Raw genomic sequence first — 12,066 nt, forward strand, 5'->3', positions numbered from 1 at the left:
GGGGCCGGAGCGGGGGCGGCCGCGGGGGCGGGGCGGAGCGGGGCCGGCCGGGGCCATGGCGCTGCTGCGGGCCGGGCTCTGCCCCGGCCTCGGCGCGGAGACGATCCGGCTCCTCGGGGCGGGCGGCGTCCGGACGGGTGAGCGGCCGCGCCGGGCGCGGCTCTTAAAAGGCGTTTGAGGGTTTTGCGTGTGTTTTTTCCCTCGTAGCTGCCAGCGCTCTGGGCCAGGCCCCGCTGCCGGTGGGCTCCAGGTGGGCTCTTTGCTGGCTCTGATAAAGGATGAAGCGCTTTATCCTTGTTAAAGGGAGCCTTGGGTCGAGAGCCTGTGAGTGCCCAAGCCACGGATGCTATAATCCTCCTCTTCCCCGTGAGAACTGCCTTTTACTATTTTTTAATGCCTAATGTACATGTTTCAATTAAGAAAGAAATCTTAAAGTGGCTCCTGGGGCAGAAATGGGCTAGTAGTTCTTCCCTAATTTCTGTGACTTTTGCCTTTCTCTGCATGTCCTGAGCTGGCACTTTGAGTCAGTCGTTAGCCCCTTGAGACAGGCTCTGCTGCACTAGCAGAACTGCCCTGTCTTGGCTGACTCTAGCTATCAAATGGTCCTGGGCAGCTCTTGAGCACAACTAGGGAGTATTTTTTATTAGCCTCTCCCTAATTCATTTTGCAATGAACTTAATGGATGGGGCTCATGTGATGCCAGTGCCACCTCAGAGGAAAAACCCCATTGTCCCACTTCGCGGGGCATCCTGCTCACCTGGTCAGAGCATCGGCCGAGGCACAGGAATGTTTTAGCTGTCAGTGCCTAAAGGTAGATTTTGTCCAAGCATGTGGTCATCCTGCAGTCTCAGGGTGATATTTCCTGCAGGAGCTGATCAGCTTTTTGGTGTTGATGGTCTGTTATGGTTTGGCCTCCAACTTCTTGTTCTTCATGTTATTTGCAGTGGTGGACTTTGTATCGTCAGACCTGGAGGACATTGCTCAGAAGTGTTCCCTGTCTTACAAGGTAAAGGGAGACTTGTAAGTCCTGTTACGTTAACCTGGGAGCTCAGAGCTGTTCAACTCAGTGCTTGGTCAGACTTGTCCACAGGGACCTTCTGATTCTCCTGTGTCATTGGTTTCTCTGTTGTGCTTGGCTCTGTGTTAGTCAGCCTTGTGCTGAGCGCTCAGTATTTTACTACTGTGCTTAAGAGCCCAAGCTGTGAATGGGGACTGTGCTATCAGCACCCTATATCGCTGGGTGGGTTGCTGGAGCGTGTGGGACCCACAGTTGCCCAGGGCAATGGAGACCGTTTGTTTTGTGTTGTCCCTGCACTGCCCTAGCCCAAGACTTCCTCAACTGCCTTTTCAGATGTCTCTCTGCCCACCAGGCTCTGGTTGCTGTGAGGCGCGTGCTCCTGGCCCAGTTCTCGGCCTTCCCTGCCAATGGAGCAGACCTCTATGAGGAGCTCAAGAGCTCCACGGCCATCTTGTCCACTGGGATTGCCAGGTGGGTACATTGCCCAGGGTGCAAACAGGTCTGGCTGTGGGAAACTCTCTGTGGAAAGACAGTCCAGCCTGGGCTTTGGGTTTCAGCCAGGTGGTGCTTCAAGCACTGTGCAGGGTGAGATGGGACGAGGGTGGAACGGACCTGGGGTGCTATGGCCAGCGCTCCTTCGTGGAGCTGCTGCAGCTCTCCTGCCTATGGTCTCAGCCTCTCCTCCACCTTGAAGCCCTCTCTGCGGTGCTAGGATGAGAACGAAGACATTTATTCTTCATATCCTGCCCAAACCATGGCTGCAAACTCAAGTCAGTCTGTGCCCCTTGAGGGAATGGCATTGCTGTTGTCCTCCTGAGAGCCTGTACCTCTCCTGGAAAGTGATTAGCATGTCTGACTTCTAGGCTAGATGACATGCTCCCTTCACCCTTTCCTTAGCGCTCTAGAGAGGAGGATTATAGACTTGTGAGGAGGGTTGAGTGATGATGGTCCAAATTATCTAGATCAGGCACAGAAATAAGTTGTGCTCTTCTTCTGTGACTTATTTCTCCCTTTCTCCAGTTGCCTCACCGAGTGGTTGCAGTGACTGTGCAGAGAAATCTGGGGTGTTCACAACTTGAGAGCTCTCAGACCACAGTTCTTCTCCTCTTCAGGACTGTCCTCTTATACATGACACTGCAGGCCTTCTGCTGCTCTCCAGAATGTGGAGAGACCCAGGGGAAGGGGGGAAGGAGCAGAGTCTGGGCCACTCATCTGCAGTTGGAAAGGGACCTCTGTAGGGATGAATAACTGGGGATTGCTGCTTCCCAATGCCCTTGCCCTTCTGCCTGAAGGTGTGTAAATAGTTCCACCCTTGTGTTCAACCCTTAGTTTGGACAAGCTGCTGGACTCTGGGCTGTACACAGGGGAAGTGACAGAGCTCATGGGAGCGCCTGGCAGTGGGAAGACACAGGTGAGCAGGACAGAGGAGGGCAGTGGACAGGTATGATGAAAATGATGCTACAGTGCATGAGGAAGGTGACTTCTCCCTGGACCCATGCTGCAATCTATATTTAAGGACACAACCTGGACTCACCCCATCCTACCTTTGGTTAATTGGATGGTTTCTAATGAGAACACAAGGAGGAGGGGGGAAAAAAGCTATTGTCAGCTTTTGGCAAAACCCATCTGTTCCCACCTTCTCCCTATGCTGGTCTCCTACATTGCAGGCTTTCAGGCACAGGAAGGAGGGACCTGATCCAAACCTGGGGTGTGAGGCTGGTGTGACCTTTTGAACAGAGGAAGTCTTTATTCTTTCCAGCTTGGTAGCTCCTGTGGTGAAGGACCCTGCTGCTGCAGGTGGCTGCCTTGGCTGTGAGGCCGTCGGAGCAATTTTGCCACTGGCAATCGTTGGCCCTTTCAGCTTGCATGGGGTGCAGATAAGAGGAAAGCACTGGGAAAACAGGCTGTGGGCAGGCACTGGCTTTGTCTCCTCCATCAGCCTTCAGCCTTTCCCAGAGCACAGGGCAGCCCTGGCAGGAGGCTTGAAACCAGACTTCTGCTGGTTCTGGCTGCTGTGGGATCACCAGGAAGGCCTCTAGCTGGGACCAGGAGGACCCTGGGGGCTCCTGATCTCCTGCAGGAAGCTGGCAGACATAGGACCAATTCCCAAGCCTTGCCTCTCCTAGGTGTGCCTCAGCATTGCAGCCAGTGTGTCTCTTGGCCTCAAGCAGCATGTCCTGTTTCTTGACTCCACGGGGGGATTCACAGCCTCCCGCCTCTACCAGATGCTTCGAGCCCGGGCAGAGGAAGAGGAAGAACAGGTAAGTTCATGGCGGGGCTGGTCCTTAACCACTAACGCTGGTCTTGCTTGGCTCTTGCTAACTTCCAGAGCCAGTTCCTCTCCTCTGTCCTCCTGGGCTCTTCTGGATCCAACCTCTTTCTCCCATGGCTGGGGGGAGCTGGGCTCAGGGTTAGGCATCACACTTTGTACTGAGCTTTCCTCAGGAAAAAAGCTGTTGTGCAAGCTCTGGCTCCTTGACCTCACCGCGTTTTGGTTCTTCCCTTGGTGAAATGGGGACAGCAGTGTTCACGGGTGGAGGCTAATGTGGAATAAGGGTCCTTGGCCCCGCACCATGGTATAAATGCAAAGAGCTGTTAGAGTCCTGCGGGGCAAGAGGAATATGACTTGCAGATCTGTCAGGAGTTGCCCATGGTGCCAGGATGCATGTGCTGTGGTGCGGGTCATGGAGGAGGGGAGGCTGTCAGTGAGGCTGCTGCTTTTTACTGCAGTTGGAGGCTCTGCAGCGGGTTCAGGTGGCTCGAGTGTTTGATGTCTATGAAATGCTGGGTGCCTTGCAGGAGCTCCGGGACAGCCTCTCCCAGCAGGTAGGACCAAGACTCTGGGTCTCTTTCTCTCCTTTTGCCTTGGCTGCCTGGAGCTGCAAGAAGGGCAGCAGGCACCAGGCTTGTGTGTGCAATGACTTACACCAGGCCCAGCATTGGTCCTCCATGCAGCTTCAGGACCTCCAAAGCTGCTGGATTTGCGTAGTGTTACCCTGCATGGCTTGTGCTGCCTTGTTCCTTCAGGTGATGAGCTCCATGGGACCTCTCAAGGTTGTGCTGATAGACTCCATTTCAGCTGTGATTTACCCACTGCTGGGAGGCAAGCAGTCAGAGGGTGAGCATGCTGCGGTAGGGGCTGGAGGGTAACAGCGAAACGCTGCTGCTGGCTGCGTGAACGTGCAGTGAGGTTACGAATCTCTCGCTCTTACTGAAGAGCATCTTCCTCCTGTGTGAGCTGGTGCTTGGAGCAAGGGGCAGGCTTGACCTGGGTGCAACTGGCCCAGGTTTTACCTTACAACCAGCCAAACAGGGAGTCTGCCTCCAGTGTTACTGCAAAAATTCAAGCTGGCTTTTGTGTTGCAGGTTCCATTCACCTGAAACCTAGTAGGGGACAGGAGGCGCTGAGCTGCATTTGCTTGCTGAGTAAAACCTCTGCTTAGTGTCCCAGATGTAAAACATGCCAGCAACAAAGATGCACAGCTCCCCCTAGGCTCTTCCTGCCAAAAAAGGTTATAAATTGGGAGTGAGGAGCTTTCTGCTGGCTGAGGCACCAAGGAGACCTTTCAAACACCTGGAGGGTCTTGCACATCTCAGTAGCAGCCAGTACTAACCCAGAAAACCTCACAGCTGTGGGCTGTAGGACAGAAGCTGTGGGCTGGAGAGATGTCTGTGACTTGTAAAGCCAAACCTGGCCAAAGCTCCTGGTACTTTTTTTTTTTTTCTTCCCTTCTCCTTTCTCCTGGGGACTTCTAAGATGTGAGAGGACAACTCAGATTGGTCTGTCCATGCCCAGGCTGCTGGCTGAGGTGCCCTGGAGGAGCTGACTTGCAGCCATGGCTCCCCACGATGCATAGGTGGAGAGGATGTGTTGGGGCTCTTGGCTCTTCCGATAGCAGAAAAGGGTTGAAGGCACCCCGTGAACACCAGCACCGGCACTAAATTTAGTGCTCATGAAATCTAAGTGTCACCTGCCTCTGAGGTGTGCGTGGGAACTTAGGGGGCTGCTCCCTCTGTCTCTGTTGACCCTATCAAACAGAAATACTCCATCCTCCTCCAGGCTTGGCCCTCATGATGCAGCTGGCCAGGGAGCTGAAGACACTGGCCAGGGAGTTCAGCCTCACGATTGTGGTGAGTGTTGCTGTGCCTTGCCCCTTGGGTGCTGGTGTGCACCATGGCGAGGAGTCCCGACATGGTTTTGGAGCACCCGGGGGATCCTGTTCACAGCTGAGACCTTCCAGAGCTCTGCTCCTGGGCCTGGTAGTCAATGTAGATCTGCTCTGCTGCTGCAGTCATAGTGAGAACAGGGCTGGTTAGCTGCCTGCTTTTATTGCTTTCTGCAGCCAGCAAGTAATTTGCTTGATTGAGCAAGGTGGAGGTAAGTATAAACAGACCAAAAGGTTTCTTGTATTTTTGCTATAGCCCCAGCTGTAGATTCGTACATCATTTAAGGGGCTGGCTAGCTGTCCAAATAGCCTCTTAGTTACGTTGGAGTTGGCTACAGGGTACTACATAGTCCAGAAAGGGCTGGGGACTGGAAAGAGCCATGCTCTTTCTCCAGCTCTTGGGTGAGCAATTACATTTGCTTTGATCCCAGACAGGTTGCTGTGACCACAGTTAATGTGTTTGAATTGGAAGGGCCGCAACAGAAAATGGATGTGCTGAACCTGGCACTGGAAGGCATCGGGCCAGCCCTGCCCTTTGCTGTTCTGACTTGCAATAAAGTGACAGGGAAGGGTGCCTGGAAGGATGCTTGGAGGTTCAGAGTTAAACTTTACAGGGGGTATCAGCACGAGAAATCACTGTGGCTTGCAGAAATCAGTGAGCTCAGCATTAACCTGTGTGCTTCCTGGCTGTGCTGAGGTCCTTTTAAGCTAATGAGCAGCACTCTCATTTTTTACACTGCTGTTCATATAGACACAGCCCAGGGCTTTTCTGCTCTAGGATGAGTGCAGAATTTGATTCCCTTGTGCTTCCCCAGGCTGTGGACCCTGTCCCTAGGCTCACAGAAGGGGAAGCTTGTCATGTACCACTTAGGTTAAACAATCAGCTAGGAAAAGTAGGTTTTGTATATATACATGTGTGGTTGTGTGAGCTATGTGTTTACAGAGGTGATGTGATCATGGGGTGCAGGAAGGGGAGGAAAAGTTGCAAAAGTAGCAGATTGTGGCTGTTATCTGGTGATCTCCTGCGCTTTGTTACTGCAAGCGGCACTGTTTTTCCTTGGGTGCTGATAGCTGTGTTTGTGCTGCAGATGACTAACCAGGTGACGAGGGACAGCAGCACTGGTCCCCTGAAGCCAGCCCTCGGTCGCTCCTGGAGCTTTGTGCCCAGCACCCGGGTGCTGCTCGAGAGCAAAGAGGCGACCTGGGAGAAGGCCAACACACAGCGCATTGCCTCCCTGGCAAAATCACCCCGGCAGGTGAGGTGCTCTGCCAGCCCCTCTGGCAGTGGGGAATAAATCGTGGGAGAGGTGACCTGAGGGAGGATGAAGGACATGGGCCCCTCCTGGGGGTAAGGCAGGATCAGGCCTCACTGGGTGACCCGTTGCAATGGGAGAGGAAGAAACGCAACCTAGTTGTATCCTGCGCGAGAGAAGAGCATCTGTTCCTAGCAGCCTGGGCTTGTATTTTTAGGCATGTGAAGTGAGTGGCACCACTTGCAATCTAGGTCACCATGTTCTTCTTGCTTGTCTTAATCTCTCCTGATTGCATATGGACAGCAAAGATCCTGTGGTGCTTGCTCCAACACCTGCATAGGTGACTTTGACTTGAATGCTGCCTGTGTATTGGGGCAGTGCTGCATAAACCAACGTCCTGGCTGATAGCCTGTTCTGCATCCTGATCCAAAGGGCTTTGGAAGTGGCTGTGTGCTGGGCAGTGAAATACATCCCGGATGTGTTAAATAATTGTGTATCTGGGGACATCTCGGCGCAAGATGTTCTTTCTCTACTAAATTGCATTCTCTATTTGTATCTCTGCGTGCTCAGCAGGCCCAGTTAAAATTAGGGCACCAGCAGAAAGAAATCCTTAGTGGGATCTAATTGGGGATTTTATCTCTGGGGCAGGCAATGGAGCAATTTACAGGTGTGCCCTTAGACTCCCAGCAGTGTGAGGTTAAATTCCTCTCCGATTCCCTTTGCAGCCAACAGGGATCCAGGTGGAGCTGGATATTGGAAATGGTGATGTGCAGGAGCTGAGCCCAACAGCACCCACAGAGGGGCTCTGAAGCAGGTGGAAAAGCAAATGTCAAGGTCCAAGGTAGTTACAAAAGAGCACGCAAATGTGCTGAAGGTCTCACAAACTGACTCTGTGGCCTGGCTGAGGTGAGGGGAAAGTGCTGCAGCCCTGGAAGTACAAGGGGAAGAAGCTCTTGTTCCCCTGCAGTGGGGAGAAAAGAAGTGTGGGGTTCCCAGATGTCCTTACCCTGGTGCATACAGCCTGTGGTGCCCAGGCTTGGTGGGCAGTGTTGCAAATGGGCCTATTGCTGCAGGTGTGTCACATCATCAGAGATGGCCTTAGGTGTTGGCATGGGACCAGCTGCTATTTTGCAAGACTCCTCATGGTGGCTTTGTTCCCTCTATAACTTGCTACTATTTGGTCTCAGAGCCCTGATCTTATTTGGGTATCCCATAGCGGTCTTGGTTAAGGGGGGGAAAAATGCTGTATGCTGTTGTAGTTGTCAAGAGCTGGGATTCAGTTAATGGTTTCTACTGTTATCTTAATTAAAATTTTCAAGGATAGTGTTTTCTTGGCCTGTTTATTCCCTAGTGGGACAGGCTGCTGATGAGAAAGGGCATAATCAGATGTTTGAGCTAACCTTCTCCCCAGGGTAATGATGGGGGCCTTGTAGGCTGGTGTCAGTATTTCTGTGACACTGCTGTGCTGCAGAAAGCATTGCTGTTAACTCATGAAAAAAGGTTATGATGGGCCAGATCAGCTGGGGTGGACAAGTGCTCATTGATACCAGTTGGCCTGTCTGCTTAAGGACCCACTTAATCTCACGTGCTAATGTTTAAAATAATCCTTCCTTGCCCTAGTGGTTTCTCCCTGCTCTTGGCAACCTCCTTGGAGTTGTGAGGTTGGGATGGAGCGTGGCCTCTCTTCTTGATCCACGAGCTGCTTCCCTGAGCTCAGCAGCTGGGCAATGGGCTGGAGCCATGAGGAATAGTAGCACCTTGTGTCCGGCCAACTTGGTTACAGGGTTGGGAGCTCCTGCCTGTGCCTGGAGGGGAAGGAGAAGTGGTGAAACAGCTGCGGCTCGTGCAGCAAAGGCAAGTCTAGACCCTCGTGCTCTGCAAGGTGCAAGAAAACTTGGCAGTGGAGCTGAGTTAGGGCTTGCACCTCTGAGGCTGCTATATGTTGTGGCAGCTGAGGCTCATCGTATTTCAGGTTTCCAGAAGGCAGCACAGAAGGTTTTTCATGTCTGTCAGAGCTGTGCTTCCTGCAAAACCCAGCTCTGTCATTTAGCAGGCTGATAGGTCCTACCTCCTCCTAACTTGGTCACCTGGTGCTTTTGTCCCTGTGCATGCGGCTGTGGGAAAGGCCATGCTCCCAGCAAGCCCTGCCAGAAGAGGGGAAAAAAATGCTGAAACAACACGAGCTGTATCATTAAACAATTTCAAGTAAAAATAAATGTATTAAGTCATCTATTTGTTGCATTTCTGGGAGTCCCAGGCCAGTATGCTGCTGGGAGTGCAGTGAGGGTGCAAGTCTGGTTTGGCCCTGGGGAATTGCAGCCTGTCTGCTGGGGAGGGGGATGAGGAAGAGGGTTTCCCTGCTTGTGGTGAGCTATGCTGGAGCTGTGGCTGGTCCCTGCAAGAAGAAAACATGGCTTGTTCTGGCTCTTGAAAAAGCTATGAATGAAGAGCCGATGCGCAAATGTTTTGGCCAATGACTGCATGCTGCAGGTTTCTCGCTCTGTCTGAGGTCCCTCTTCTGTGGGGGAAAGCAAAGTTCTCACTGTGGTATGTGGACTCGGGGGGGGGGGGGAGCCAAATGTAAACAATTTTTTTTGTTAATGTTAGTTGAGCAGAAGGGGTTCTCACTGCCTCCTTCCTGTAACTAGCAGGAGCACGCAAAGAGGAACTGGCCCCTTTGAACCCTGAGTCTCAAATTGCTCGAAATGAGCAGTGCCTGCCTGTGTCTTCCGCTTGCCCAGAGGAACAGGGTGGCCCCTGCGTAGCATGGGCTCGTGTTCCCCCACGCTACACCCCTGTGTGAATTGGGAGCGGGCCCTCGAGAGGGCTCAGGCGTGTTGGGAACAGAGGTAGCCAGGCAAGCGGGTTTGCGTGAGAAGGAGCCCTGGGCGCCGCACGGGGGGGCGAAGACGCTCGGTGGGCCGAGGAGCAGAGCATGGCGGTGGCCGGGTTGCAACAGATGAGTCCCTGGAGGTGTTTTGTAATGAGAGCCACGGAAAATCTTGCAGAGTGTTTCATTATCCTGCGGAGCTGCTCCGCTCCCGCTTTGTGCCTGTCTCTTGCCCGTGGGACAGCTGAACTGTCTCTGGGGGGAAATGGCAGAAGAAACTCCACTTTTCCTAATTAGTCACTGCGAAGCAGTCATGGGGCTGTGATTCAACAAGGCTGGGCGCTGGTCAGGCAGGAGGGAAGGCTGGAAGGGAACCTGCAGGCAAAGGCAATGGGGCGCGGGCTGCACCCCTCCTGGGCTAGCAGACCTGCAGTGCTGGGCATGGCTGTGAGCAGGGAGAGTTTCCTCTCCTTGGCAATTAGCTAATTGCAACTGCTGGAGTTTTATGCCCTTTTAGGAAGTGACTGGTAGGCAGCACGTGCACGAGATGAAGGTGACGTCCTGAATCTCTGGTTATGTGTCAGCAGGGAAGGCAGGCTGTAAGGGCAATTTATTGTTTGCTGTGGAGACACAGCAGAACGATTCGGGCCACAGGAGTCTATTACCGGATGTGGAAGAACTCCACTTCTTACTCAAGATGATTTGTTCTAAATTTGCATAGTAAAATTAGGCTGAAAAGAGTATCTGACCTAAATATCCCAGGCCAGCCTTTCTCTTCCACGGGCAGACGGGCGCTGGCTCGTCTTCTGCAGCTTACGCTGTGCAACCTGCTCCCCGCAGAACGGGGCTTCGCTGTGCCAGCAAGTGAGAGGAGATCCCCTCTCCTCTGCTCCTGTTGGTTCCTAAAACAGCATGAAAAAAGGCTCAGAGTGGGGTGATAAAACTAGTCTTGGGGGAGCTATGGCAGACACCAGGTGGCCCATTGTCCCCTAGCAGGGGGGAATGTCTTTCGGCATTGAGAAACAGCCTGCAGTGATGCTACGTATAGTGTATATATACATATGTGCGTATGTATATATGTGCGTGTGTGTCCCTGAATGTATATATAAGCCACCCATGGCAATGCACCTAGGCCCCGGTGGAGGCAGCAGGACCCGGGGGCACGGACAACCTCGGGGCCAGCCGCCCGTGCTGCCGGGAGGGGGATTCGAACTGGCGGCCTCGGGGAGCCGCTGGGACCCCGCGCGCGGCGCTGCCCTCTCGGCCTCCAGAGGGCGCCAGCGAAGCCGCCGCGCCGCGAGGGGGCCGGGCCGCCGCGGGGCTCTCTAGCTCGCCGCTCTATGGCCGCGGCCGCTCTGGACGGCTTCTTGGTGTCCGGCCGCCGGCGGGGCGGGCAGTTGCCATAGCGCCGGCGCCGCGGCGCGGAGCGCAGGGCCGGGGCGGCCCCGCAGCCGGGGCCTGGCGACGCCGCCTCCCTGCGCCGGGACGGGGCTGCCGCGGGGACAGGTGAGGGGGCGCAGCCGGGGCTCGGGGGGCCGAGGGGGGCGTGAGGCCCTGGGTCTGCGGGGGCTGGGGGGGGCGAGGTTGTGCGGGACAGGCAGGGCTTGGGGGGGATGTGGGGCCGTGGGTCTGGCAGGGTTTGGGGGGGTGAAGTTGTGTGGGGCAGGCAGGGTTTGGGGGGTTGTGGGGCCGTGGGTCTGGCAGGGCTTGGGGGGGGCGAAGTTGTGCGGGGCAGCTAGGGTTTGGGGGGTTGTGGGGCCGTGGGTCTGGCAGCGCTTGGGGGGGGCGAAGTTGTGTGGGGCAGCTAGGGTTTGGGGGGTTGTGGGGCCGTGGGTCTGGCAGGGCTTGGGGGGGGTGAAGTTGTGTGGGGCAGCTAGGGTTTGGGGGGGATGTGGGGCCGTGGGTCTGGCAGGGCTTGGGGGGGGTGAAGTTGTGTGGGGCAGGCAGGGTTTGGGGGGGGTTGTGGGGCCGTGGGTCTGGCAGGGTTTGGGGGGGATGTGGGGCCGTGGGTCTGGCAGGGCTTGGGGGGGTGAAGTTGTGTGGGGCAGGCAGGGTTTGGGGGGGGTTGTGGGGCCGTGGGTCTGGCAGGGTTTGGGGGGGGTGAAGTTGTGTGGGGCAGGCAGGGCTTGGGGGGGATATGGGGCTGTAGGGGGGAGCTGGGGGTTGGGCATGAGGCTGTGGGGGATATGGAGTTGTAGGGGGGAGCCAGGGTTTGGGGAGTATGGGATTATGGAGGGGCTGCCAGAGCTTGGAGGGCATGAGGCTGTGGGGGGGCTGCCTTGGTTTAGGGGGACAATGAGGGTTGAGGGGGCTGGGGGGGGCTGCCAGGGTTTTGGAGGCATAGGGCTGGGGGGGGGGCTGCCAAGGATTGGGGGTGGGGGTTTTGGGGAGGACAAGGGGGAGCAGTCCAGCATGGGGGCTCCAAGGCAGTGCAGTGGCCCCTGAGGCTGGAAGGGCCCTCAGATGTGGGGGGCTGCTGGGGCTTGGGGGTGCTGTCAAAGGTGGGGGGCACAGGGTGGTGGGGGGCTGCTCAGCCCTAGGGAAGGCAGTGGGGTGGGGGAGGCTGTGGGTGCCTGGGTGTGGGGAGATGGGGCGAAGGGGTGTCCTCCTGGGGGTGTCTGTGGGGTGCCCTCTGTGAGGTGGGGCAGGGCAGGGCTGGGGGAGCGCAGGTGCAGCCTCTTTTATCTCGTTTAGAGAGCAGTGTTCAGAAACGCTCTTTCTTCTTCTGAATTATGCTCCCTAAGGGACTCTGAGGTTCAGTAGGTTATTCTGCTTGAAATGCTATGAAAACTGAGGAAT

At 55.3% G+C, this 12,066-nt stretch overlaps 2 protein-coding genes across 6 annotated transcripts in view; both read left to right on the forward strand.

Moving 5' to 3' along the window:
• The first annotated feature begins 18 nt into the window (after positions 1–18).
• Positions 19–8,665, forward strand: RAD51D (RAD51 paralog D). 4 transcript variants are annotated; one of them, XM_068910002.1, is made up of 11 exons: positions 19–137; positions 945–1,006; positions 1,371–1,489; positions 2,348–2,429; positions 3,145–3,279; positions 3,749–3,844; positions 4,046–4,136; positions 5,058–5,149; positions 6,273–6,440; positions 7,163–7,278; positions 8,058–8,665. In XM_068910002.1, the coding sequence occupies exons 1-10, from the start codon at positions 56–58 to the stop codon at positions 7,244–7,246; spliced, it is 1,011 nt and encodes a 336-aa protein (XP_068766103.1). In that variant the 5' UTR covers positions 19–55; the 3' UTR covers positions 7,247–7,278; positions 8,058–8,665. The 4 variants fall into 4 exon arrangements, with proteins under 4 accessions (XP_068766103.1, XP_068766105.1, XP_068766102.1 ...); XM_068910004.1 differs by having other exon boundaries at positions 5,079–5,149; XM_068910001.1 differs by having other exon boundaries at positions 7,163–8,665.
• Positions 8,666–10,653: 1,988 nt separating this feature from the next.
• The window catches only part of RFFL (ring finger and FYVE like domain containing E3 ubiquitin protein ligase), a 34,195-nt gene continuing 32,782 nt past the window's right edge, over positions 10,654–12,066 (forward strand). The window contains exon 1 of one of the 2 annotated variants that reach the window (XM_068910005.1): positions 10,654–10,773. The gene's annotated coding sequence lies outside the window, so the exon portion shown is untranslated. The remainder of the gene's footprint in view (positions 10,774–12,066) is intronic. The other variant, XM_068910006.1, reaches the window with a different exon arrangement.

The sequence above is a fragment of the Struthio camelus genome, chromosome 16 (assembly GCF_040807025.1).
Source record: "Struthio camelus isolate bStrCam1 chromosome 16, bStrCam1.hap1, whole genome shotgun sequence".
In the NCBI taxonomy this organism is placed as follows: Eukaryota; Metazoa; Chordata; class Aves; order Struthioniformes; family Struthionidae; genus Struthio; species Struthio camelus.

What these genes read in the sequence shown, in the direction of transcription:
- RAD51D (XM_068910001.1), top strand. Translation starts at nt 56, where the DNA reads ATGGCGCTGCTGCGGGCCGGGCTCTGCCCCGGCCTCGGCGCGGAGACG. An exon ending in AGTGTTCCCTGTCTTACAAG is followed by an intron (nt 1,007 to 1,370) that starts GTAAAGGGAGAC and finishes TCTGCCCACCAG; the next exon opens with GCTCTGGTTGCTGTGAGGCG. An exon ending in AGTTCAGCCTCACGATTGTG is followed by an intron (nt 5,150 to 6,272) that starts GTGAGTGTTGCT and finishes TTTGTGCTGCAG; the next exon opens with ATGACTAACCAGGTGACGAG.